Source organism: Eubalaena glacialis, chromosome 9 (assembly GCF_028564815.1).
Source record: "Eubalaena glacialis isolate mEubGla1 chromosome 9, mEubGla1.1.hap2.+ XY, whole genome shotgun sequence".
Lineage (NCBI taxonomy): Eukaryota > Metazoa > Chordata > Mammalia > Artiodactyla > Balaenidae > Eubalaena > Eubalaena glacialis.
In genome coordinates, this window is record NC_083724.1 from 111,951,959 (window position 1) to 111,979,843 (window position 27,885).

The window sequence follows — 27,885 nt, forward strand, 5'->3', positions numbered from 1 at the left end:
CAGTTGCTGGTCCTCAACAAAGACTTGTTGAATGAAAGTGAAATGGACTGCATACAGATACTAAAAGAGATTCAGGATTTTTAAAGAGCTAAATAAAGTAAATCATTATGATAAGCATTACTGTTAACTCTCCGTGGTCCTGATACCTGATTTAAAAAACTCTTCCCAACTATGTACAGATTAGAGAAACAATTGCATCCGAAGTCCTAGACTTTAAAACGTAAGCATCACGATGGAGCAAAAGGAGCCCTGGTCTGAGGCTCAGGAGCCCTGGCTTGTCCTCTGAGCTGTACCCTGAACTGGCTAAATTGTGATGCAGCCTTGAGCTGTGCTAGTAGTCAGTTCAAGAAACTGATCTTCAGTGACCTTCTCTGTAGAATGTGCTGTTGTTGGTCTCTAAGGACCTTGATAGATCTACAGGTCTTAGATTGCCAAGTCCAGGTTTGATTTGCTTTGGCTTTTAACATAGATGGAAAATGTTTCAAAGAGCATGAAGTTGCCTTCTTTATCCAGTGTGTTTTTCCTCCCCTAGGGTTTTCCTCCGTGCCATAAATCAGTTTGCTGAGGTTCTCACAAGATTCTTCATGGATCAGGCAAGCTTTGAACTTCAGGTAAGCATGCGACTCACCTAGGAGTTCCTTGAGTTCTCAGCCAAAGCAAGAGAACTGTTTCGTTTTGGAAAACATCGCCTCAGATTTTTTATCACAACACAAATACAAACACACCTGCTTGCAGGGAGGCATGCAGGTATTCCTCTACCTACAAACGGTTTAGTGTCCAAAGAGCAGTTTGTATAAACACCTGTTTGAAAGTCCAAAGTGATAGCAAAACTGATGATCACTAGTTCCATCTTCATTCATTTGTTCATCCAACAAATATTAGAGAGTTATATGTACAGGGCACTATTCTAGTCCCTGGTGAAGGCAGAGAAGGTCCTGCTTCCGTTACAGGGTACATTTTGTTGGTGATGTGCTTTTGCTGTGACATGGCGTGTGTTTGTATCTATGGAACTTTGGAAGTAGAGAGTCATAAGCAGAGGAGATTATATATACATATTGCATATACATATACATGTTTATGTGTGTATATATGTGTTTATATGTGTATGTGTGTATATATATCAAAATGGTTATATACGTGTGTGTATTTATACACACACACACATAAGTACCTATGCCAAAATGGAATCAAGCTGTACAGTTCTTTGGTAACCTGTTAATCTACTTTATTTACTTTTTCTGTGATCTTTTCGATGATAATAAATATTTTCACAGTATTTTTAATGGCTGAATACAGTGCATTGTACGGCTGGACCATGGTTTATTTAACCAAATTCTTCTTATGAGCATTTAGGTTGTTTCCATTTTCTGTTACTATGTTCAATAGCAGTGTGAGGGCCTTCCTTGTTTTAAATATTTTTTTAAATACCCATAAATATGTTACCAGGATAAAGTCCTAAAGTATTTACTAGTCAAAAATTTGGCAGATTGTCAGGGCTTTTGATAAGTATTGCCAAACTACTTACTATAAATAAGTACACTTCTTGGCAACAATTTTCCTTTATCCCAGGAGTAAAGACAAATATAATAGTTTGGATTATTTTTAAAAGCTTGATATTAATAAAGCATTAAAACTTTCAGGGATGAATAATTGAAACACAGGAGAGAAAAGGAAGTCCCGTGGATTTTATTTTGGATTTTTTTTCCATTAATTTCTGGCGAGTGCATTTGTACCATGTGGCACTGTTTTATTATGACTCATATTAATGTTATTTTCTGTTTCTTTTCACCCACACCATTAATTTTGAACAGCTCTGGAACAATTACTTCCATTTGGCAGTCGCTTTTCTCACCCATGAGTCCCTTCAGCTTGAAACCTTCTCACAAGCCAAGCGCAACAAAATTGTAAAAAAGTAAGTGTCCTCTTAAACTTGCTTATGATTGGGAAGGCGATTCTTCCATTTCTATTTGGAGCAGGAGTTTTGGTATCACAGAAATTACTCTTCAGTGGTTACCCGTGTTGTTAGTGAGATAGGTCTTAAAATAATCATTTAATAGACCTCAGATTTCCCCAGATTCACATCTCTTCTCAGGGGCCCATTCATTTTCAAATCAACCATCACATTCTATTATAGAATCTCTACATAAAGAGGCACTGAATCCAGCCAGTCCTCCCATCACCAGGAACAGCTGCCATCTGCTGGCAGCTTGTCCAAATTGCAGGCATAGTGCCTCTCTGTCTCATGCTTCACAGAGCAGACTCCTTTGGCACCATTGGTCTACCTCCCAGTTTCAGTCACTTCAGCAGAGAAGCCAAGAGTAACACATCACCTAAAAACACCCTCCAGATTCCTGGCTCAGAATTCAAAATGGACCTGTGTGCAAGAGTGATGAGAGATTTAGGGAAGACTTTCATTGCTTTCACCTCAAGTCTGTTTTGAAGTTCATTGAGAGCCTGGGAACTCAAAGGCTGTGTAATTAAATAGAACTTGAGAAATTTGTCATTTAAAAGCTGTGAATTTTAGTTCTGTTCCCCTGTTAGCATGTCTGGGACTCTAGGCAAATTATTTAGCATCCCTCTAGCTCCTCCCTAAAATACTAAGATCGGTGGCTAAGTGACTGAGATTTAGTGATTGCACTTTCAAAGATAAAAGTAAAACCTGTTTTGTAGATTTCCTTGTGGGGTGGGTATCAAGAGATATTTGATTTTTAAGATGGACACCTTAATCTTATTCTTTAGAATACCTTAAGTGACATAACTTCATTCAAGGATGTATTTGATTTTGGTTAAATGACCATAAGTGAAATGAGTTGACACCAAGTCTGATAAATAAAGTGGCTAGTTAGGATTAATGATTCTGGTTTTGGTCAGAGGAAAGTGTGACTGTAAGTACAATCCATGTAAAAATATATATGCATATGGGCAAAGATAAACCTTAGGAAATAAAAACATTTATATTAAGCTTATAGGAATGTGAATGAATTTTTTTTCAAGACTTCTCTGATTTTTAGTAAAAGCATCAACAGTAGTATTAATAAGCAATAAGAATTGTTATCATTTATTATCTACTATGTGCCGGACATGGACCACATATGCTTATACAATAATAATAAAATTAGCTTAGGTACCTTTGTTAAATAGGAATAGTAAGAAAAATTTTTCAGTATGATTTTTATACTGGCTTCTGAAGACACTTCCAAAGCAAGAATTTGAAAAAAAAATGTTTGGTGCAATAGTATCATAAGTAGAAAACACAGAATCGTGCTGGCAGGGTAGGTCATAAGTCCATATTCTAACTCCTTGGGAACATTTACAGCATCTACTTTTGACCCATCCTATTTCTATTTTCTAAGCCTCCAGCCTCTGATATGGTATATGGTGTGGGGCAGCCCTAGGCATATGTATTCTTTAAGAGATTTTCAGGTGACTCTGATTCACCTCCGCCCAAGAACCACTGTCTAGATCAATGCTTCTCTACTCTTTTTTCCTCCATTGTCAACTCCTGTAAGGAACCTTTTTAGAAAATGTTTTTCTAATCACACCCCCCCCCATGAAATATTAATACCACAGATATACCATATATCAGTTTATGTACTAAATGTATATCTGTACTTTATACATAAAAACCGGAAGCTTTTTTTTGCCCCCATGGACCAATTTTCACCCCTTCAGGGACACTGTCACCCCCACTGAGAATGTATGTCTAGAGATTCCCAATGTGAGTGCTTTGAAGAGTGTCCTGGTGTGGATAAGGGTTACTCAAATATAAGTATATAAAGGCCAGCCACATTACTGTGTAAGTCATCCCTCATTCATCTTCCTTTTCTTTAGTGTTTGTTGTGTTTTATTTTATTTTTTTGCTTAAGAGCAACCAGACTGTTTCTCACTCTTCCCTCTTCATTAAAGTTTGTTAATCTCATTTTCTCAGTGACTTTTTGACACTTACTTTGGTCTTCCTCCTGCTGTGAAAGTCCCCCCACCTCTATGTGGCTCAGTTCTTGGGGGCTTTTTTAGGTATCGACCACATCTCCTTGTGGGATCTTAGTTCCCTGACCAGGGATCGAACCCTCACCACCTGCAGTGGAAGCACAAGTCTTAACCCCTGGACCACCAGGGAAGTCCCTCGACCACATCTCTTAATGTGATTTTGCCTCGAGACCTGCCTTAATTGTGACCTAGAGGAACACAGGCTCTTTTACTTCCCTCATCATTGTATTATGTGTTCTCGTTTCTACTGCACATCTTTCTCCTGGTTTATGATCTTCTTCCTAGATACGGGGACATGAGAAAGGAAATCGGCTTTAGGATCCGGGACATGTGGTATAACCTGGGTGAGTGTATAACCCAAACAGGCCCACACACCACTCCTGGGCAACACGCATCCCACGTTGAATTCTTTTCCATTTTAATTCCAAGAATCCTGAGATTGATTTCTCTGTGTGTCTGGAAGTACAAGTTGACTTGTCAGTCTCTTACGACATCACATGTTATCAGAAAACAATATTTAGTCACTCACTTCTGAGTTGATTTACCCACATAAACTTTTTCTTTTCTTATGGGCCCTGTGGAGGAAGATTGTAGCACTTTACTTCCGGTGAAATTATTTTTTTTCACGTCCTCACTTACTTTCATTTCAGGTCCCCACAAAATCAAATTCATCCCATCCATGGTGGGTCCCATTCTGGAGGTCACACTGACCCCCGAAGTAGAGCTCCGGAAAGCCACCATCCCCATTTTCTTTGATATGATGCAGTGTGAGTTCAATTTCAGTGGAAATGGCAATTTCCGTATGGTAAGGAGTGGTGGACCTGTCATCTTACTAATGCACATAGAGTCAACTCTTATTTATTTTCTTTCTATATAGAGAAGCAGTAGCCTGAATAAAACAAATCAAAGGTGATCTAAAAACTTCTTTTTTGCATTTTATTTTGTAAAGCAATTAGGCATAGGATCAGATATTCCAACCACGGCCCTAGAAGCAGCCTTTTCTGCTGCGTGTGTTTCCTAAAGAAGCACCCTTATCTCTGGATAATTAAAATTTGACTTCATGCAGTTTAATCCTATCTCTTGCAAATATTGCAGTGGATTGAGGGAATGGTGCAGGGGTCTTTAGCTTTGAGACCTTAGTCTGCCTGATATATTTTTCCTATGCTTCCATTTCCTTATCTATACAGTATATTAGTATTGAATGGAAGATTTTGCAGCCATGAAGCTCTGCAAAAGCAATCCCATTGTCAAGACTTCGACAAGAACCAAAAATAAAATGGAAAATTAGAATCATTAAGCTATTTTTGTATGCATAGTTGTGATTGGATAATAATGTTTGGGGTAATTTTTTTCCGTAAATATAAAGCAAAGGACAGAGTAGCACAAGGCTGCTTTAGAAAGTTCTGATATTAATGGATGATGTGAAGTGGGGTCTTCCTCTACGTATGTTGGAATTAGTTTACAATTCAGTAAAGGGGTTGGGTCAAATCTAGAAAAGTTGGCTCGATGTCTTTCGTGTCTTCTGAGAATGTGGCATTCTCCTGTGAAATTCTGCCTCTGCTTTCAGTTTGAGAATGAGTTGATCACAAAGCTGGACCAAGAGGTAGAAGGGGGAAGAGGAGATGAACAATACAAGGTCCTTCTGGAAAAACTGTGAGTATTTCAGAAACAAAATCTCACGTTGATTGCATCATTTAGTGATGGAGAAAAACAGGCTTCTGCTGCCCTTACAGACCAATCGAGTAGTCTCAGCATCCCTGGGGTCACCACCATGAATGGTTCTCGGGGGGTGGGGGGGTTCATGGAGTTTACACCATCCACTGCTGACATTTGTTTATCTGCTGTGAGTCAAATGTTCATGTTTTCCTGGCCAGCCCGGCTCTCGAGAACAGAGCAGCTGGAGGAGAGAGGGAGATGGACAGAGTAGTGGCATTTTGCCCAGCGTTTGAAATGCTGAACTTTAACAAAAGTGCTAGCACCTCTAATTATGGCTTTGAAGCAATAATTTAAAGGGGAAGGGAAAAACATTTCAAGGTCCACAAATCACATTTAAAAATACCTTATGCCCTGTGAAGGATGTCTGAGAACACCAGGTACAGCTCCAGCCCTTGTCACTGCCCTCCCTACACCCCAAGCCAACACATTCATTCCCTTCCTGTGCTCACATTATCCCACTGTTCCCCATCCATACCCTGACAGACCTTTGCCTGTCACCCTCTGTCCCTCTTACTCTCCTTTGCACGTATGGAATGACAGTATAACAAGAGTGGTTAAAAACACTTAGATGTTGGAGAGAGAGATTGTCCTTCACATCCTGCTTTCTGCACATACTAGGATTTTGACTTTGGACAGATGCTCTAACCTATACAATGCCTCTTTTTTTTTTTGGTCGTCTACAATGATAAGATCTGTATTTTGGTGAGGATTAAATGAGATGATGCATTAACACGGTGTCTGTCACAGAGCTCATGCTGAACAAATGTTGGCTGCTCTGGTGTTCGTTACTGCTATTATCCGCAGATCTTCCCAGCATCCTGGGTTGTAACTACCCTAGACTGTTCATTTCTTGTGTTCTCTGAACTTTTATGATATTGGCCAACTCTGTCACCTGTTGATTGGGTACGTGCTTAAGTCTTTCTGGGATTTACCTGCTTCATGGACGTGGTGGGCACTAGACTGAGCTGAGGACGGGGACTCTCCCAATTCTGTTTTTCATTTTTCAAAGATTTTTTTAAGGAACTAGCACACGGGGTACTCAGACATGGAACTGATGACTCGTCTGTATTTTAAAGAACTAGAAGTCCGTCTTATTTTGTTTGTAATGGATGATAAGATCATTTGTTGATCTTTTCATCCTATATCCATTTGGTCTGCTTGTTTGAGATTCAGACCTTTCAGTTTATGACTTCTGCAGTTCTGATCTCATATGGGAATTAAGTGCAGGTGTTACACACACATACAAACACACACATTTACAAGTGATAATAAAACTACACTTTAAAAAAAATCCTACAGTTGACTTTTCACATACAGATCTTATTTTTCCTTCATTCTTCTTGGATCACGAATGCAGAAAAATATGACTGCACCAATTTCCAGTGCTCAAGAATAATTCTAGAGTCTGGACTAATGCTTTGAACCCATTTTTTCTCCTGTTCCCAAAGTTTTCTTCTAATTGTCTAATCTGAGAAGCTCCTATAGAAGCTTTGCTCTATTTGGGTCCAGAGGGAGAGGATTTAGACCAAAAGTTTAACCTCCATCTACCTATTTACAACTGTGCATTTTTTCCCTGAAAATAACACTTTTTTTTTTTAAACATCTTTATGTTTACTGTTTTAAACATCTTTATGTTTACTATGTTACATATGTTTACATATGTAAAGTATGTTTACATCTTACTTTACAATGGTGTGTTAGTTTCTGCTTTATAACAAAGTGAATCAGCTATACTATACATATATCCCCATATCTCCTCTCTCTTGCGTCTCCCAGTTTTATCCAAAGAGCCACATGTCTAGAAGTGTAGTAGGTTCCTAGGTTCCTCTAGGCTGGGCATCAGTCCAAGATTCTCCATAGTTCCCTCAGGATGCCCTGAAGTGCTAGGCCTTAGGGAGAATAAAGACGGAGAAAAGATGGTCCTTTCAAATGAGTAGAGTGATCAGATAGCACACACAAACCTTTTGGGCAAAGGTTCTCATTTCTGTGGTATTGACAGAAGACAAAAACAAAAAACAAATACAAATAGAAATTCAAAGAAGGGCATCGTGGGCTGGGATCCTCAGTGATGATAGGGCTTGAGCTACAGACCTAAAGAAAACGTAGAACTTGAGTAACAGCGAGGAGCCTTGTAAGTGAAGGACCCAGGCTAGCATAGACTGGAGTTACAAGAAGGGTGTGTGTCTCCTAGTCTGGCGCCACCTGCTGCCAGGACCATGGACAGCGCTCATAGGCGGTGCTGGAGTGACGGGTGTGGGACATGGGCATTTGTCTCTATCTCTGCCCCACAGGCTTCTAGAACATTGCCGGAAACATAAATACCTCTCCAGCTCCGGAGAAGTATTCGCGCTCCTGGTCAGCAGCCTCTTAGAGAATCTCTTGGACTACAGAACCATCATCATGCATGACGAGAGCAAGGAAAACCGCATGAGCTGTACCGTTAACGTGCTGGTACGTGCCACGTCCCTGGGATGGCGAGAGGGCAGTGCCCGGCCGCCCCTGCACCCCATGGCGCAGCTCTAAGTAGATCTGGCAGACACAAAGGTCCCCTGGGACCACCTTTCCAGAGTCCGTGTCCTGCTGAGTCTAATTGGAATGTCCAACTCAGCTTTGAACTCACAGATGCCAGCTGCCTCAGACCTTGAGGATAAATGTGGAAACAGGGATGGAAAATGCAACATAAGCTCTTGACTCAACTCTCTTACCGAAGGCCATCCTCAGCCTGTTTCTCTGTCTTGTTTTTATGTGGTTGCTTTATTGTTGAGATTATTCGACACAGACGAAAATGCATTGAAAACAATATACCATGAGTAGAGAATTAGTCCATGAAATCCTCTAGGTGGTAGAACCCTGTGGTCTTGCCTTTCCTTAGACAGTTGTAACTGGGACCACAGACCTCAGAGGTTTAGGCTGCCATATGCTCCTCTTCATATAAATCAAAAACCTACCACCTCTGATTCCCTGAGAAAACAGAATATCAGGTGACTTGGGTATGACCCAGCTGTCTATTCACCTAGAAGTTTCCCTCACATTTCCCAGAAGCATGGTCCTAAAAGAATTCAACTTTTCTGCTTTATAAATTGTCACTTCCTTACTTTGTTGGGGGTATTTGTTAAAGGGAAAGAAGAAAGTCTTTGGAAAAGTGACACTTGAAAAGTGCAAGTAGTGGTTTGTCCATTTTTGTGGCAAGCTCATCAATAATGGCTTTGTGTTGGTATTTTGTGACTTTTTTTGTAGAATTTTTACAAAGAAAAGGAGAGAGAGGACATCTACATAAGGTAAGCTGAAAGAAATTTCTGCTTTTGCTGTTTATCTCAGGGCTTTATGATTTATTTCTCCAATAAATGAAAACAATAAGCCCCAACACCGTGCTTGCTGCTTCGAGAGACACCAGAAAGTATGTGATATGCTCCCTTCTTCCTAAGAGGGTAAACGCTTTAGACAGATACACAAGTAAGTACAATACGAGGAAGTGCAGAGGGAAGATCGTGTCGGGATTCCAGGAAAGGATAGAGGGCTCTGGCCAGGTAACCAGGGAAAACAGCACAGGAAAGACGTGAAATTCACCCTCTGTCAAGGACTGTTAGCCCGGCGTGCAGGAAGCCCTGAACGTGAAACCAACTTGGATGTAAACTATGTGCGTTTTCCTGGGGAAACGTTCCTTAGCTCTCATGAGCTTCCCAAAGGGGTCTGTGACGTTAAAAAAATTTTTTTAAACATCACTGTCTTAAACGAAGACTACAAAGTAGCATAGGCAGAGTAGGAAAGACACACAGGCAGGAAGCAGCACAAAGAATTAAGGAATAGGAAGTAACTATTCCTGCCGCCTGGCTGTGGCGTGAGCCAAATGTCCCATCAACTCCCTGGCAGCAGAATGCCTCCTTTCTCCCATTCTGACCAGATACTTGTACAAGCTGCGGGATTTGCACCGGGACTGTGAGAACTACACCGAAGCTGCCTACACTCTCCTTCTACATGCTGAACTCCTGCAGGTAAGCTGATCAGGTATGCGGTGTGTCAGCCACCCAGCCCGTTGGGACCGCATCCTGTATGATTCTGATGGGAAAGTTCCCTACTCAAGGAGGACCCTTTTATCCAAGAATGTTTTCATACCTTCTAAATAGGCACAGCTAGTTTTTAGACCGAGGTTGGGAAAATTTCCATTATTATTTATTTATTTGCTTATTTACTTACTTACTTTGAAATTTATTTTATTGAAGTATAGTTGGCTGATAGTGTTGTGTTAATTTCTGCTGTACAGCAAAGTGATTCAGTTGTACATATATATACATTCTTTTTCATATTTTCCATTATGGTTTGCCACAGGATATTTAATATAGCTCCCCACACTCTACAGTAGGACCTTGTTATTTATCCATTCTAATCCCAAAGTCCCAATCCATCCATCCCCCCCCTTCCCATTGGCAACCACAAGTCTGTTCTCTCTGTGTGAATCTGTTTCTGTTTTGTAGATATGTTCATTTGTGTCGTATTTTAGATTCCACATGTAAGTGATGTCATATGGTATTTGTCTTTCTTTTCCTGACTTACTTCATTTAGTATGATCACCTCTGGGTCCATTCATGTTGCTGCAAATGGCATTATTTCATTCTTTTTTATGGCTGAGTAATATTCCACTATATATGTACCACATCTTCTTTATTCACTCATCTGTCAATGGACATTTAGGTTGTTTCCATGTCTTGGCTATTGTAAATAGTGCTGCTTTGAACATATGGGTGCATATCATTTATTTAAAAATCCTGAGGAAGCAGAGCACAACTTACAGGCTGCTAATACTGACACTCTAATTGAAAAAACAGGGACTTCCCTGGTGGTGCAGTGGTTAATTAAGAATGCACCAACGCAGGGGACACGGGTTCGAGCCCTGGTCAGGGAAGATCCCACATGCCGCGGAAAAACTAAGCCTGTGCGCCACAACTACCGAGCTTGCATGCTGCAACTACTGAAGCCCACGAGTGAGCCTAGAGTGCGTACTCTGCAACAAGAGAAGCCACCTCAGTGAGAAGCCTGCGTACCTCAACGAAGAGTAGCCCCCGCTCGCCACAACTAGAGAAAGCCTGTGCAGAAATGAAGACCGAATGCAGCCGTTATTAATTTAATTAAATAATTAAATGTTAATTAAATTAATTAAAATTAAATAAATAAATAAATTTATTTATTTATTTTAAAAAAAGAAAAAACAAAACACACGTCAATCAATATGTGTAAAACTGTAGAGAAGTGAGCTGTAAGTAAATATAGAACTGTAGAAGTACTATCCTATTTATACTGTCTCACTGAGGAAATTATATTGTGCCATGGATATAAATACAACTCTACATCATCAATCCCAAATAATTATTTCCAGCTCTGATGACTCTTCCAACTTACTATTCTATTAACATCAATCTCTGAATGACTAATAGACAACTCAAACTTAGCGTGTCAGTAACAGAAGCTGTTCCCTCCACTGTCCTCCTGGGTCCGTCCCTTCCTCTCCTTTCTCCCCATTTCACTAAAGGGCACTGGCATCTAATAAAAGATACTGGTCATCATCATCTTTTACTCACCCCTCCCACATTCTGCACAAACAAGAATCATAGACCCTCTGTCCAAAACCCTCCCTCACCCTATCCACTTTTCTTTATTTCTTTTTTTTAATTGAGAAAGTTTGTCCTATAGCATTAGATCTCCAGGGCTTATTTATTTATTTTTAAAATGAATTTATTTATTTATTTATTTATTTATTTATTTATTTATTTATTTATTTATTTTTGGCTGCATTGGGTCTTTGTTGCTGTGCGCGGGCTTTCTCTAGTTGTGGTGAGCGGAGGCTTCTCCTGTTGCGGAGTACAGGCTCTAGGCGTGCGGGCTTCAGTAGCTGTGGCACGCAGGCTCAGTAGTTGTGGCTCACAGGCTTAGATGCTCCGCGGCATGTGGGATCTTCCCGGACCAGGGCTCGAACCCGTGTGCCCTGCGTTGGCAGGCGGATTCTTAACCACTGCACCACCAGGGAAGTCCTCCAGGGCTTATTTATCTACTAGTTTCAAGTTTATACCCTTAAACAATCTTCCTCCTATTCCCCCACCCCGCAGCCCCTGGTAACCACCGTTCTACTCTCTGTTTTTACAAGTCTGGATTTTTCAGATGCCACATATAAGTGAGATCGTACAGTGTTTGTCTTTCTCGTCTAACTTACTTCACTTTGAATAATGTCCTTAAGGTCCATCCGTGGTGTTGCAGATGGCAGGATTTCCTTCTTTCTTGTGGCTGAATAATATTCCATTGTATGTATATACCACATTTTTATTCGTTCATCCATTGATGGACACTTAGGTTGTATCTTGGCTAGTGTGAATAATGCTGCAGTGAACACGGGGGTGCAGATGTCTCTTTGATAGCCTCACCCTATCCACTTTTCTTTATCTCCATTGCTACCATCTTGGTCCAAGTTATCATTTTTAGCCTCCTACTACATCTCCCTGCCTCCCTTCTTGTCCCTAGCAATTAATTTTCTTGTATAATTTAAATTTTATTTTATACCTAAATAATACATGTATATTGTTCTAAGCTTTGGAATTAAAAACTGGAGTCCTCTGCTTCACCACTTCCCCTAAGGCAGCCATTCACAGTTCATACTCAAGATTGGGGCACCAGAAAGCTTATTGTATATGGGTTAGGGAAGAAGGCTTGTTGACTGTGGGATGATCAGAGAGAAACCACAGTGTCAGTGACTGTAGGTCTTTTCGTTTTTGCTGCTCAGAAAATTCAGCTCTCCTCTCCTGGCATAAGGTATGAGGTGTGGATGCCACTTTTTCCCCATAGAGCTACTCAGTAGGGATGCTATTATTAAGTATAGTCCACATTTTTATCATTTCCACATTTTCATCATTGGTATGAGATCCCATCTTGATCATGTACTAAATCACCGTATGGAGGGTCGGGGGGAACCTCTTTCTAGATTTTACATATTTTGCATGGGTCTCTGTCAATTCATGCACCAGGACCACACTGTTTCAATTATCAGTATGTTTTATGACCTAGTAGTTTCTCTTCATTCCTTTTCTTTTTCAGAGTTTTCCACCTTATTCCTTTTTGTTTATTTTTTCACATGGACTTTGGAATCATGAAATTTAACAATTAATTTAGGGGAGAATTTCCATGTTTATAAAATAGCATTTTCTTATCCAAAAGCATGATATGACTTTCCATTTGTTCAGGTCTGCTTTTGTGCCCTCCTGTGGTGTATTAACATTTTCTGTGTAGAAGTCTTGAATATTCCTTGTTATGTTGATCCTTAGATATCTTTTCTTTTTAATTTGATTATGGTTAAATACATGTAAAATAAAATGTACCATCCTAGGCATTTGTAAGTGTATAATTTAGTGGCATTAAGTATATTCACATTTTGCTGTGCCTCGGTATCTGATCATTTTGGGTTTATTCTTGTAGGGGTCATTTCTTCTGTTATCTTCAGCACGGTTATTATTTATATGAAATCTATCTCCAATTTATTTCCAAATATGTTCATTTTGACCCCACTACTTAATTCTCTCATTATTTGTGGTAGGTTTTCAGTTGGCACCCTTTGTGAATGGATTGATTATGAAGAATACAATCATTGCTTTCACATGACAGTTTTACCCCCTTTTTTGCATTTTTATACTTCTGATTTCTCTCTTTTATCTGTACTGAGTGGTAACCAGTACAACCGCAGTCACGATGGTTGGCAGCCTCGCCTCATTCCTGACCTTCATGGGAATGCCTTGAGTGTCCATTTGGCACGCACTTGTTTTGAAGCTGGCATGTGTATGGATGTGCATGTGCAATTTTTGTGTTTAATAAATCGTCAAAAATATATGATGGAGTCAAAGATATATACAAATATTTCTGTGAATTTCTTCAGCTGAATATTTGTTACATTCATCTCCTTTAAATGAATTGATGTGTTGCATCAATCTCTTGTGTTGCTTTTGTGTGTTTTTCAGTGGTCTGACAGGCCCTGTGTACCCCATTTGCTTCAGAGGGACACTTACTATGTGTATACCCAGCAAGAGCTTAAAGAGAAGCTGTATCAAGAAATCATATCGTACTTTGACAAAGGCAAGGTAAGTGTTGGGTGGCTTGTTTTTGTATGAAGGCAAAGGAGGAAATGACCGCAATACTTATACACTGCAGTTCTGATCTTCACCAGCCAGGGTTAGCGCAGAGACCCCTACAAGACAGCCCAAACTTCAGACACCAGCTGCAAGTTCAGGGGTCCCCAGGCCACCCACACTTCTGACCAATTGACTATAAATTTGGGGAGGGAGTGCCTATGGTTCCCCCCCTCGGGTTTGATACTATACTAGAACAACCAACAAAACTTGGTAAAATGCTGTTCTTAATGATTACAGTTTTATCATAAAGGATACAAATCAGAACTAGCCAGATGAAGAAATACACAGGGCAAGGTCTAGGAGAGTCCCAAGTGCATGGCTTCTGTGTCCTCTCCCCGTGGATTCAGGCACATCACACTCCTGGCGAACTGATGTGTTCGCCAACCAGGAAGCTCATTTGAGCTCTGTGTGCAGGGTTTTTATTTTTTATTTATTTATTTTTTTTTGCCGCACCACACAGCATGCGGGATCTTAGTTCCCCGACCAGGTATCGAACCCACGCCCCTTGCAGTGGAAGCATGGAGTCTTAACCAGTGGACCGCCAGGGAAGTCCTGTGTGCAGGGTTTTTATTGGGGTGTCGTTATATTGGCTGGACTGATTGAATCATAAACCACATGAATAAACTCCATCTCCAGCCCCCATCTCCTCCCTGGAGGTCTGGCTGATACTGTATAGCTCAAGGCTCCAACCCTCTAATCAGATGGCTGGTGGTTCTGGCAGAGGCGAGCCCCCATTCTAAGACTATCCACCTGCCCACCGTGAGTCACCTCGTTAGTATCAACTCCCATGTGGTCTGAGAGGTCCACCATGAATAACAATGACACTCCTGTCACTGGGGTAATTCCAAGAGTTTAGAAGCTGCCTGCCAGGAGCTCAGGACAAAGACCAGACAAATTCGTTATTATGCAACAGTGACTCATAACTTACGCTTAACTATTCCCATGTGTATCTTTGAATTCTGATATTTTTAATGGGAGAGAAAATGAATAGATTAATTAAGGTAAGAAAGGCAATAAACATAGATCAGTTATCTTGAGGACACATAACACAAGGGAGAATACAATGGGCAGCCCAGGGCCTCACTCTGTAACCGTAATTGTACCTTTTAAATTTTGCAAAGGGCCAGGAGCTAGTATAATCCTTTTCGGTGCATTCTTTAGAGTTTGTTAGCTAACACCTGGGGCACATCCCATCCCCAGGTCGCTGCCTGCCTGACACCTTAGGCTGTATGTAACAAGCAACTTAAATGCCTATGAGGAAGAGAAAGTAAAGTAAACATGTAAACTGGGCCACCAAGTCATGGAATCTGTGATTAGCTGCAGAAAGCATGTCCAGCTGGAAGACTTTTAAATTTAAAGTTGAAAAAAAGCATAGAAAGGGTAGGGGGAGAAAAAAAAAAGTGTGTGCTATTGAAACAAAACAGATTCCAGATTTGACTCTTTTCAAGGGCCTGCCACTTCCAGCCACCATTCCTGTTTTACCAGTGGAACCTGTTGATTAAATAAATGATCATCATGATAAAATAGCTACCATCGATTTAGTGCAAGTTACTGTTTTGGGTGATTTTCAGGCTGCTTTTCTAATTTAATTCTCCCTATAACCCTATAAGGTAGATATTATCTCTATTTTACTGAGGAAGAATTTGAGGCCCAGAGAGCAAATATATTTGCTCAGACTTTTTAGCCTCTGCATCCCTTTACTCTCTTAAAAATCATTGAGGACCCCCAAGAGCTTTTGTTCACATGGATTATGTCTGTTGATGGCTATTAATTTCTAGTCTTAGAAATTAAAACAAAATTTTTAAATATTTACTTGCTTGTTCTTTTAACAATAACAAACTTATTACCTGTTAATATAAATCATATCTATTTATGAACAATGACCATATTTTCCAAAAAGTGAGCAATATGAGTGGCATTGTTTGACATTTTTGCAAATCTCTTTATCTTCTGGCTCCATAGAAACAGCAGGATTCGAATATCCACTTCTACATCCATGTGTTACGACATTACACATCCTATAGCCCCTGGGAAACTCCACTGTAGACTCATGAGAGAATGAGCATTGAAAAAAGGCAAATAATATTAGTATTATTAAGAAGATGGTTTTGACCTCATGGACCCCTTGAAAGGGTCCTGGGGACTCCCAGAGACCAGGGACCACACTTTGAGAACCTCTGTGCTAGGCTGTCTTCCTGTCTCTTCCATTGAGTTAGCATTTGGTGAATGAGGAGTGAACTGGGCCCCATGGTGCTGTTGACTGGCCTCCTACACCAGGCCCAGCTGAGGCCCATGTGGCACATTTCAAAGAGTTTTCCATGATCCAGGCCCAGAAATTTCAGAAGGGACAAATTTGGCAAATGAGATTAGAAGATTTAATTTTAAAATGTTTTTACAACTGTATGTGAACTGTACACACGTTCCTTTGGCAGCCAGAAACAGTGGAACTTAGCGTGTGGTTAACAAGACTGAAGTAGGAAATTTCCAGATGTTGTGTTATTCATAGTATCCAGCTAAGAGACATTTTATGAAATACCAAAATGAACAGTTTCATCGGTCTGGGATGCTAGCCTCAGATGCCAGATATGTGCCTTCGGCTGTAATTTACATGTTCATAAATGCTGTGAGGCATTTCCTGAAGCTCTCTTTGACTATGTAGATAGTTTAGTTAGAAATAGGAAATCAGTGCCCTAACTAGGAGAAATAGTTTCCCAAATTCCACACAACAGTACGATTAGACTTTCTTTCATACCTCCACTCCTCCCAAACAACCTGACTCAGAAAGAACACACACACACATCTCAAAACCAGAACAAGAGCCCACACCAATTTCCTTTCCCCTCCAGCAAGACTTTCATGCTCTCAAGACCTAGTCTTTGGAACTGGTTCCACTCCACTTTCAATGGTCTTTAGTTCATTGCCCTTTAAACTCAGCATTGCTTTGTTTGAGGACACATGGTGTTCTTCATGTTCTTACAAACAGAATTAACAGAAAATGCCCCCTGGCAAAGCGGCTAAGGTACAGTAGATTTTTGATGTCAGGAAACAGGGTTAGTTGATCCAAGCCGTGAGGTACGTTGGGAGTGTCTGCAGAAACTCAACCCACGTGACTCCCTAGTCGTTGCCCAGTGACTCTCCAGTGGCTTTTGCAACTGGATCAATGACTGCTTTGTTCTCCACTGGTAACCCTCCTTTTCTTTTTCTGAAGATGTGGGAGAAGGCAATCAAGCTGAGCAAAGAGTTGGCTGAGAATTATGAGAGCAAAGTATTTGACTACGAGGGCCTGGGTGATCTCCTGGTGAGTCTGGGTCAGAAGACGTCGAGCCTCTGGCAGGGGTGCTATTCGTAGTGTTTGTGAAAATGGTTTTGTAAGTTTAAAAAAGATAATTGATGTTCTTGACAATGGAAAAGTACACCTTGCTTAGAATAAAAATGAAGAGAAATGAGGTCTAAAAGCTGTTACTGCTATTTGTCCAGATTATCTTTGATAGGGGGCTCAGGATCCCCGTCTACAGCCCTCTCTCCTCTGTGCCTTTTGCTCCTCTGTGGACCTACCATATCCCAGGCCCAGCACCCCTTTCCCCTCTCAGTTACTCTGCCTTCCAGGAAGCCTTTCCACGTTTCAGATGTTTTCTGACATCTGTTCATCAGAATTACTTGTCCTGTGGTCCACATCCTCAGGGCCCTGCTGAATGAATAAACTGCTCATCTTTGAGCTCTGTTTTTTATCTTTATTTTCTAATTTTAAATCTTTTTTTTTGGTTAAAAAAAATGTTTGTTTTTAGTTGATTTTTTGTTTGTTTGTTTTTTATTGTCTCTTATTGTTTTTTATCTTGATTCTCCAATTTTGCCTTCCTCCTGCTCCAAATGTCCCTGGACTGCTCTACTTTTTCTGTTTTTTTTGTTTTTTGTCCTTTTGTTTTGTTTTGTTTTTTATTGTTTTTCATCTTGATTCTCCAATTTTGCCTTCCTCCTGCTCCGAATGTCCCTGGACTTCTCTGCTCTTACAGTCCTCCTGCCCTTGTGTATTACACCTGGCTGTTGGCACAGGTCACCTATTTCAAAACAGTAAAGTGAAACAAAAATAACCTTTTCCATGCCCAGTGGGAGGCCAACACAATATTACATTGGGTCATTTTCAGTGGAGGAGTCACAAAAGGTCAGGTCACCCATTGTCATGTAATAATTGGAGGAGATAGTTATCAAGATCACTTTGAAAAGAATTTGCCCCTGTATGGTACCAGCTCCTGCCATCATGGAAAAAGTCACAGATGAATTTCTCAAACTAAATTGAGCTGAGGCGTGAGCAACGTAACGTTACCTCTCTAAGAAAACATTGTGATAGAAACCTTCACTGAGGTAGTGTAGTAACCACCGTCACGCTAACCATTGTGGGAGGGACAGCTGTCAAAGCCCCCCAGGTCTGGCTACCTATTTTGCTTCCTTTAAGGCTGACTCTCTATGCCCTGGTTGGGAAACCTCTCCCCACAGGAAGAATTAAAGATAGGGGTGGTACCAATATATACAATGGAATATTACTCAGCCATGAAAAGGAACGAAATTGGGTCATTTGTAGCAACGTGGATGGATCTAGAGACTGTCATACAGAGTGAAGTAAGTCAGAAAGAGGAAAACAAATATCGTATATTAACGCATACATGTGGAACCTAGAAAAATGGTACAGATGAACCGGTTTGCAAGGCAGAAATAGAGACACAGATGTAGAGAACAAACATATGGACACTAAGGGGCGAAAGTGGTGGGGGGGGGTGGTGGGATGAACTGGGAGATTGGGATTGACATGTATACACTTATATGTATAAAATAGATAACCAATAAGAACCTGCTGTATAAAAATAAATAAATAAAATAAAAATTCAATTACAAACAAAAAAAAAAGATAGGGGTGATACCAGATTTGAAAAATAGAACACACCACCACCACCTTCTGGGCACCTGTAGCTGAACCGAGGCCTTGAATCGAAACCACCTGCATGAACTGGAAAGTTCTCTTTCTTTCCTCATATGTCTCTGTTCCAGTGCAGCCACCCACCTGAATCTCAGAAAGTGCTTCTTAACCTTTTAGGGGTCCTGAACGTACTTCAAGAAACTGGTGAAAGCTAAACCGTCCCTCCCTTCACAGGTGAATGCACACACATCTGTCTTTCTACATATAACTGCAAGGATTCCCAGACCCTCCCGGGCCCATTCGTAGATGCAGGTCCAAAACCGCCGATCCAGGGAAAGGATAATTCTTTGGCCCAAAAGATATTTTATAAAGACCTTTCATTTCTCTCTGTTACATGGGAAACAACAAAGCAAATAGTCTGAGCTTTTTTTTTTTTTTCAGCGGTGCCCTTGTAACCTCCCTATGGAATGTCTTGTTTTGTTTTCCAGAAAAAAAGAGCCTCATTTTATGAGAACATCATTAAGGCAATGAGGCCTCAGCCTGAATACTTTGCTGTTGGCTACTACGGACAGGGCTTTCCTTCTTTCCTACGGGTAAGAAGCCTGAGGGTGGTCTCCCCAGCCATTAAGCCCTGCAGTCTGCAGGAGGGAAGGTCTTCATTTCTTTTCCAGATGGGTCCAGCGTGTTAGCAGCTGGAGACCGCTGTTCTCACGGTGGGAGGTCAGGGAAGGAAACCACTTCCTGAGTGGCTGGTCTCTTCACCCCCGGCCACCTCTGGTATTCTGGCAGCTCTTTTGTAAAATGACTTCTCCCAGGTGGAATGAAAAAGGGAAAAACAAAACCATTCCCTCCGCTGGTCTGCTGCTGAGGGTCAGCCGGTCGGGGGGGGGGGGGGGGGTGTGGATTGATACATCTAATTGTTTATTTTATTTCCAGCTAGAGCTAGTTTGAAAACAAATATCCCCAGGACAAGACTGCAAAAGGTTCACAAAAACAAAAACAGTTTTGTTGGAATAATGAGAAGGACCATGTTTATCTTCTTTCTCAAAATTTTTTAGAATGTGATACTGATTTTACAATCAAAAAAGCAACCCCCCCCCCCAAAAAAAGCCCTCTTATTTTCTCCCACAGAAAAGAAGCCTCTTTTAGTGCTGAGCTATGTTTAAATATATATATTACCCATCTTCCTTCCCCTAATTAAAAAAGAAAGAAAGAAAAAAGTGGAAAGGAAAACACATTCCTTACAGTGCATAGTAAGGAAGTAGTTTATTCATTCATTCAATAACTGTTTGCTTAGGGCCTACTGTGTGCCAGGCATTAGAGATACAGTGCTGATTATAATCAGATGTGGTCCTTGCTCTCATGGATTTTACAACCTAATGGGTGAGATGTGAATTAAATAATCGCACAAACAAATATAAAATCGAAACTGACCAAGACAGGAATTCTGTGCTAGATGAGTTGGTTAAGCAAGGAGTATCTACCCAAGTAAAATAAAAACCTGTGTTCATGTAAAAATTGTACGTGATTGTTTATAGCACTGTTACTTATAATCACTAAAGATTGGATACAGCTCACATCTCCCTCAGCTGGTGAAGGGATCAGCATAGTGTGGGACAGCCGCACAGTGGAAAACTACTCAGGAAAAAAAGGAATAAACTCCTGATACACATACCCACAGGGATGAATCTCAGATGTATTGTGCTGAGTAAAAGCAGTTAGACCTTAAAGGCTACATACTCTGTGATTTTATTGATATGACATTCTGGCCAAGCCAACGCTTACCATAGGGATGGAGAGCAGATCAGTGGTTATTGGATCTGGTCATTGGAGCCGGTGGGGCGAAGGTTGGGCTACAAAGAGACATGGGGAGATTTTAAGTGGTGATGAAACTGTGCTATATCTTAATTGTGGTCATGGTTATGTTTGTCAAAACTTGCAGAATTTTACACTAAAAGGGGTAGATTTTTACCATGTGTCAATTATACTTGAATTTTTTAAGAATCGGGAAAGACTTCCCAGGGAACTTCTGTTTCAGCTGGGATTTGAAAGGTAAACTGGGAGTCAAGAAGGTTAAGGGGATAGGAAAAGGCGTTCCAGGCAGAGGAAACAGCAGGCAAGGGCATGGCAGGGGCTGGGAGTGAAAGACGAGTGCTGTGGGAAGAGAGGGAGCTGGGGTGAGCAGGGAAGATGAGGCAGGAAGTGTGGGAGGAGCGTGCCGGGCTTTGGGGTCACGTAGCGTGTTTTGTTGGCATCCAGAGAGCAGTGGGGGCCATTGTAGATTTTTCTGTGTTGGCCAGGTCATCTGGCTTTGGTATGGAGAATGGATGGGACGTGCGTGTAGATAAGCCCCTAGAGACCATGGCAGATGTTCAGGGAAGAGATGACAGGTTGGCCTAGGGAGGTGGCTTTAGAGAGGAAGGGAGAGATTAGTGTGATGGAGATGAAGTAACAGTATTTGATGATTGATGGGATATGGCAATGAGCAAGAGGGAGGTGGTAAGAATGATTCCTAGCCCTCTGGTCTGCGTAATTGGTCGGGCAGTGGAGCCATCCACTAAGATGGCAACACTGGGAAAGGACAGAATCATGGAGGAGAGAATGAATCCACTCACTGAATAAATATTTATTGAGGTCTTATCAATATCTTATCATGAACGATAGCAAATTTAAGACCAGAACCTACTGCAGACCCATATTTATGGACCTTGCTGTAATATAGGCCTGGGGGCAGAGTCTAAAACAAACCCAAATCCCTGAAATTGTAGAGCTTCTGTTCTGGCTTGGAGAGACAAATAAATAAATAAATGCTAAGATAAATAAGTAAAATATTGAGTGTGTCAGATGGCCTAGAACGGCGCCTCATACAGGGTAGACACTCAGCAAGTATCGTAGAGAAAAATGCGTCAGGGGAGGTGAAAGGAGAGGCAGATGGTGGGGATGGAGTTGCAATTTGAAACAGAGTGAATAGGAAAGACTTTGGTAAGAAAATGACACCTGAGCAAAACCCTGAAAGACGTGAGGGAATAAGCCAGGCAGCTCTCAAGAGGGGGCCGGACAGTGAGAACAGCAGGTTCAAAAACCATGAGGCTGGAGATGCATGAACAAAAGGGCAGGTAGAGAACGGGCTCAGAGAGCTATGGGTACCAGATTGCAGAGGGCCTTTGGGATCTTTATAGGTTGTTTGGTTTTAGACATACTCAATGTGAGGTAGATTTGGAACATCCAAAAAATGTGAGTCAACAATTTGCTCTATGGGTCTGGAACACAAAGGAAAGTTCTAGGCCGGAGATAAAAGTTGGGTTATTTACGTGTCGTTAACACTGGTTGTAGATAAGGTGGCCAAGGGAGACTGGAGTAATAAGAGTAGAGGATCTGCAGTAGGTTCTGGTCTTAAATTTGCTATCGTTCATGATAAGATATTGATAGCTGCCACACTTGTTACATATGATTATTGTGTCACATGGAATAACGGTTATGAACTGGAAGACAGCAGTGGTTCAGTGAAAACAAGAAGTCTAGACTTTCAAGTTGAAAAATTGGGGTCTAAATCATCTGCTGAGTGACTGTGATTTTGGCCAAATCACATGACCACCAAGTCTTGGTTTTCTGACCTTGAAGTTAGGGAAATAAGGCCCACATTGCAGGGCTGGTTTGAGAATGAAATGAATAGCAGATGGGAGTGCTTTATAAACTGTACAGGAGTTTGTAGATGTTACGTGTTGTCAGCGTGTACTGAAAAGTAGAGAATCCACGTGAATTATGTAACCTAAATGCCCTTGCATGTTACGGACTATTTCCCCAAACTCAGAAAGTATAAAATTATATCCTCTCCCCTGACCCCAAACAGGCCTCCGTCTCTTCTGTTTTTGTCAGCGGCAGCCCTGTTCTTCCTGCTCCAAGGCCGTTACCTCAGAATCCTCACCGACTCTCCCATCCCTTTGCTCTTTACCAAACACCAAAGACTCAAACACCAGTCCCTGTAGCTCCTCCTTCCCCCACAGGGTTTTGCCAAGGATTCCTACCATTGGATAGATTAGGTTGATTACACTTCCTCCTTCATCACATTGCTCCCTCCTTCTAGAACCTCCAGTGAATTTCCAGGCCTTTGGACCATTGACCTGCCTTTCCAGGCCTTTGAGATTCCGGCTCGTCCAAGCATGTTTCTTCTACCTGCACTCCGTACTTTCTGCCTTGGGCCTTATCCTTCTTTTCACTTCCGTGCCTGGCTGTCCTCTCCTCTCCTTTCCTCCCCTGACCCTATCCATCCATCTACATCCCATCAAGTCTCGTGTCCTCCTGGAAACCCTTTCCTTCAGGTTGAGCTGCTTTGTACTGACCTTCTGCTTGTCTGATTCCTTCCACACTTATGGTCCACATCATACACTTAGTGTTTTCTTGTACTCCGATCCCTTAACCCGCCACAGTTTTGCCTGAATGATGAAATTGCATAATGCATGCGTCAGCCACAGAAATCTTTCCCAGCTTGGAAACATTTTATGACCAATTCCAAAAGATCTGGCAATTTTCACTGCCCTCCGTGTTGAGCGTAGAAGGTATATTGCCTTCAAGGTACTTAAATTATCTAAGTTATCTTATTTACTTATTTGTTTACTTGTTTTCTATTTCTCTCCACCAGAGCAGGATTACTGTTCTGTCCCTAGCGTCTGGCATATCTCATTCGCTCGATACGTATTGGTTGTGTGAATGGACAAGTGATTTTTAAAAACATTTTACAGGACAATATGGGCCCAGATTTTAGTTAAAAATGGATCACGTGTGGGATTTAAATACTAAGTACTCATCTGAGTGACCATCAGAGGAGCAGGAACCTTCAAAACATGGTGATATTTGAACTTGCAACAGCTGTGAGGTGAATTTCTTCCATGCCTGGGGCCTAGAAAATTTCTTTTCAAAACATCCAATTTTATTAATTTTATTAAAGAGAAAAAAGCTGCAGTTTGGAATGGAGAGAATAGTATTGAGGGCAGTTATTTTCTATGAGACTTTCAGTGTGGCCATCCACGGTGATCTCCAGGATTGGCTTGGGACGGCTGTAGATTAATCCTGTTCTCTGTTCCTGTCTCACCTGTTGTGTTGATTCGCTTCGTACTTTCGAGTTCTCTAGGCAGTGCCGCTCAAAGCGCTGGTTCCCTAACGGTTACTGGATCATGATGAGAAAGGAGCTTGCACCTCAAAGTAAATGAATGTACTTCCTTCATTCATTGAGAATTTCTTGCCATGAAAAGTATCAGCTAAACTAAACAGCATGCCCAGTAACATCCTGGATTTCCATTAGGGTGCAAACTCCTTATCTCCTTGTGGATCAGTGTAGGCTATTTGCACACCAGTTGTCATCCTTGGGCCATACTCTGAGAAACACTGCATGAAGCATTTTCATGCCTGTGACTTAACTCCCCAAATAAACTGTGAGCTCTTTCGGATATGATGGTTACTGTGAGGCACATAGCAGGTGCTCAGTGAGGACATGGTGGGGTATTGCACTTGGTCTGGGGAGGACAGCGGCTTCCTCGGGACCAGGCTCCCCAGTTACCCCTTCACTCTTCATATTTAATTCTTTCCCTTGCTCTCCTGATCTGCAGAACAAGATCTTCATCTACCGGGGGAAGGAGTACGAGAGGCGAGAAGACTTCAGCCTGCGGCTGCTGACCCAGTTTCCCAACGCCGAGAAGATGACCAGCACCACGCCCCCAGGAGAGGACATCAAGTCCTCCCCCAAGCAGCGTATCCTTGTCCTGCGGTCACGGCTCAGGGGCTCTTGAACCTGCGGCAGCCCCAGCCCAGCCAGAGAAGCTGAGGGTTCCATCCCATCCTTGTGTGCCAATAGGTCCTGGCCTCAGACTCATTTAACCATCCTGACTCAGTGTCCCATTCTGTGTAAAAGCTTCGGGAACCTAATGTCCTTAGCTCAGGGCTATGACGTAACTAAAGGAGAGAGATGAGAAGCAAATGTTGAATATGAAGGGATGTGTGTTATAGCCACAAGCGGAGCCTGAGGCGAATAGACTTCCTGTTCTGAATTCTGGATCCTGGATAAAGATGTGTAGCTCTTTTTTGGTAACATATAATGTCATCGAAAAACCAATCGCATGCTTTTTAAAAAATAAAGATGTTATAAAAGTAAGCAGTATTCTAAAAGAGGTTGGTAAGACAGAGCTGGTGTGGCATAGTAGATAAATAAGAAAAAGGGCTCTGGAGCACATTGCCTGGGTTCGAGTCCCAGCGCTGTCACTTACTGTGTCACTTTGGGCAACTTAATTTCTCTGTGCCTCAGTTTTCTCACCTGTAAAGTGGGGATGAAGATCATTCTTCCCCTTGGAGTTCTTGCAAAGATTGAGTATCTGTAAAATACTAGGAACAGTGCCTGGTAAATACATAATAAAAGTTCAATACGTATTAATTATTATAGAATGGTCAGTAGCTATAGAAAGATACACAGCAATGATAGATCAGTAAGCAGACCTGCCTTTCAGAGGAGAGTGTAGTGGCCTCTTAACACAGTGGATGCTTGGAAAAGAAAGGTTTCCTGGGAAAAATTGTTTCAGTTGTAGGGGTTCAGAAAATGCTTGTGGGGCCTCCTTGGGATGGGAATGAAAAGAGGTCTTCATGAATTGGATATAGAAACAGGAGTCCTGGAGCTTGGCCCAGAGTCATGTCTGCATAGCCATTTTACCTTGGCAAGTTGCTTAATTTCTCCAGGCCTTGGTTTTCTCATCTATAAAGTGTGAGGGGAGCTCTGTTTCTCCCAAATATCTAATAACATTTCTGTGAAGATCAAATTTAAAAGATCATTTATGTGAAAATGTTTTGTAAGCTATAATAGCTTAAGGCATAGCCCAGTGGTTCTCAGATTTTATTTTACTTAAGAATCACCATGGAGAGATTCTAATTCAGCAGCTGTGAATTCTAATTCTGCATTTTGAGTAAATCTCCAGGTGATTCTGGTGCCAGTGGATGGCACTCTTCACGTTGAGAAATACTGGGAGTGAATGTTAGGTCTAGACCCAGTGCCTTAAATTCTAGTTTCAATGCTATAGATTTGGAAGCATTGTTGGTAAAGGCAAAAAAAGTTATGCCTAAGATCAGATCATTAAGTTAGAGAGGGAGACCTTACCCTTGAGCTGGGTTTGACGTCTGACTTCATTTATCAGTTGTGTGATCTGGGCTTTCCCAGGCCCTCAGACTCTTCATCTGTAAAGGGGATTAATAACATCCACCTGGAAATTGCTGTGTTTATTGGAGATAACATATTCAAAGCACCTATTACAGTGCCTGGCTCTGATAAACAAATGGTATCCAAAGATAACAAGAAATTCCTATTGCCCGGGCTCTGGAATCTGGCTAATTCAGAGGGATGCTTGTCCAAAAGAAATGCTTTAAGACAATTTCTAGTCACCTGTTTTCCTGAAATTTCATTAATGTCTGTTTCCCTAAGACAAGGTTGTTTGCCACGTGTCTGACCAAAAAATGTCCCAAGATTATGACTTAATAAGGCATTTTGGTAATATCTGAGGGAACCCCATTTTCAATGCGGTCCTGGCATTTGCTTCAAAGGAATGATCGGTGTGGGTACCATTTCCATTGGTAAAGCAGGAGGAACAGGTGGTCCTTTTTGCTGTGACAACTTAGTGGCCCAGCCCTTTTCCTTCCTTAACGAGCTCCTCAGACATGCAGTGTTTCACCGTAAAGCCAGTGATGAGCCTGCCGCCCAGCTACAAAGATAAACCAGTTCCAGAGCAGATCTTAAAGTAAGTGGGTTTTTTTGTTTGTTTTTTAAACCATGTGTCTCACACACTTCTTTATATAGAAGTCTATCAAAATTCATTACAGTTTGGAAGGGCTCCTGTTGTCTTCGTCCATTTGGTCTGCTGTAACAGAAGATCATAGACTGGGTGGCTTATAAACAACAGAAATTTATTTCTCACATTTTTCGAGGCTGGGAAGTCCAAGATCAAGGCACTGGCAGATTCAGTGTCTGGTGAGGGCCTTCTTCCTGGTTCGTAGGTGGTCATCTTCTCACTGTGTCCTCACCTGGTGGGAGGGGTGAGGGAGTTCTGTGGGGTCTCTTTTTTAATAAGGGCACTAACCACGTTCATGAGGGCTCCACCATCATGAGCTAATCACCACCCAAAAAGCCCACCTCCTAACAGCATCACATTGGGCATTAGGATTTCAATATATGAATTTGGGGGGACAAATATTCAGACCATAACAACTGTCCCTTACATTTCCAGTATAAGATGAGAGCTTGGTAACTCAAGGGATTTGGAGATTTCTTGTTTTTTAAGCAGAGGGAAGGAAATTGAGAATTTCACTCTTAGGTTTCAGATCCCCTAGTTCTTTTTTCCACTCAGAAGGATTCACTGGCCAGTAGCAACTGACCTCACCTTGCCTTCAATCAGTGAGTTCCCCCATGATTGAATTCCTTCTCCTGAGAAGCTAAAATGCTAGTAGAATTGATAGAACTGTTAGAAAACTATACAAATGAGATCACAAACATGGACATAAATCCATATGCCTTTCAAAATTGTGAGCTGTGAGATAGATTCATCAATAATAAAACTAAGATGTGCAATAAAATCAAATTCTGGGGACTTCCCTGCCAGTCCAGTGGTTAAGACTTCATGTTCCCACTGCAGGGGGGTACGGATTCAATCCCTGGTTGGGGAACTAAGATCCTGCATGCCACGTGGCATGGCCAAAAAAGTTAAAAAAAAATCAAATTCTGCATCATCTCCAGCCTTCATTGTGGAGACTATGTCAGTTTTGAGGTAGTTTAGTGGATAAGACTCAGTCCGTGTAAGATGTGTCTCAGGTTTTGTTGGAGCAGTGCTTGTTGTAAGAAAGAAATGAAAGCATATGGCTGTGTCTTTCCCAGCTACTACAGAGCCAATGAAGTACAGCAGTTCAGATATTCTCGGCCATTCCGGAAAGGAGAAAAGGATCCCGACAATGAGTTTGCTGTGAGTCCACCACGTTGATCCTCTAAAACAAGATGAAATTGACATCCAAAATGGAGGCCTTCCATTCAACCAGCATCTACGGCAGAAATGATGGCAGCCCTGGAGATAGAGTTTCCGTGTGCTTATT

The 27,885-nt window shown here is 41.5% G+C and overlaps 1 protein-coding gene across 1 annotated transcript in view; it reads left to right on the forward strand.

The window, feature by feature from the left end:
• DOCK5 (dedicator of cytokinesis 5) overlaps window positions 1-27,885 on the forward strand; it is a 222,862-nt gene that overhangs the window by 169,945 nt on the left and 25,032 nt on the right. The window contains exons 30-43 of the mRNA XM_061200716.1: window positions 533-611; window positions 1,812-1,912; window positions 4,273-4,331; window positions 4,638-4,792; window positions 5,555-5,640; window positions 7,995-8,154; window positions 8,941-8,981; window positions 9,605-9,695; window positions 13,695-13,814; window positions 17,074-17,163; window positions 19,263-19,367; window positions 24,378-24,519; window positions 26,462-26,543; window positions 27,674-27,758. Coding sequence (XP_061056699.1) covers window positions 533-611; window positions 1,812-1,912; window positions 4,273-4,331; window positions 4,638-4,792; window positions 5,555-5,640; window positions 7,995-8,154; window positions 8,941-8,981; window positions 9,605-9,695; window positions 13,695-13,814; window positions 17,074-17,163; window positions 19,263-19,367; window positions 24,378-24,519; window positions 26,462-26,543; window positions 27,674-27,758 — 1,396 coding nt within the window. The remainder of the gene's footprint in view (window positions 1-532; window positions 612-1,811; window positions 1,913-4,272; window positions 4,332-4,637; window positions 4,793-5,554; window positions 5,641-7,994; window positions 8,155-8,940; window positions 8,982-9,604; window positions 9,696-13,694; window positions 13,815-17,073; window positions 17,164-19,262; window positions 19,368-24,377; window positions 24,520-26,461; window positions 26,544-27,673; window positions 27,759-27,885) is intronic.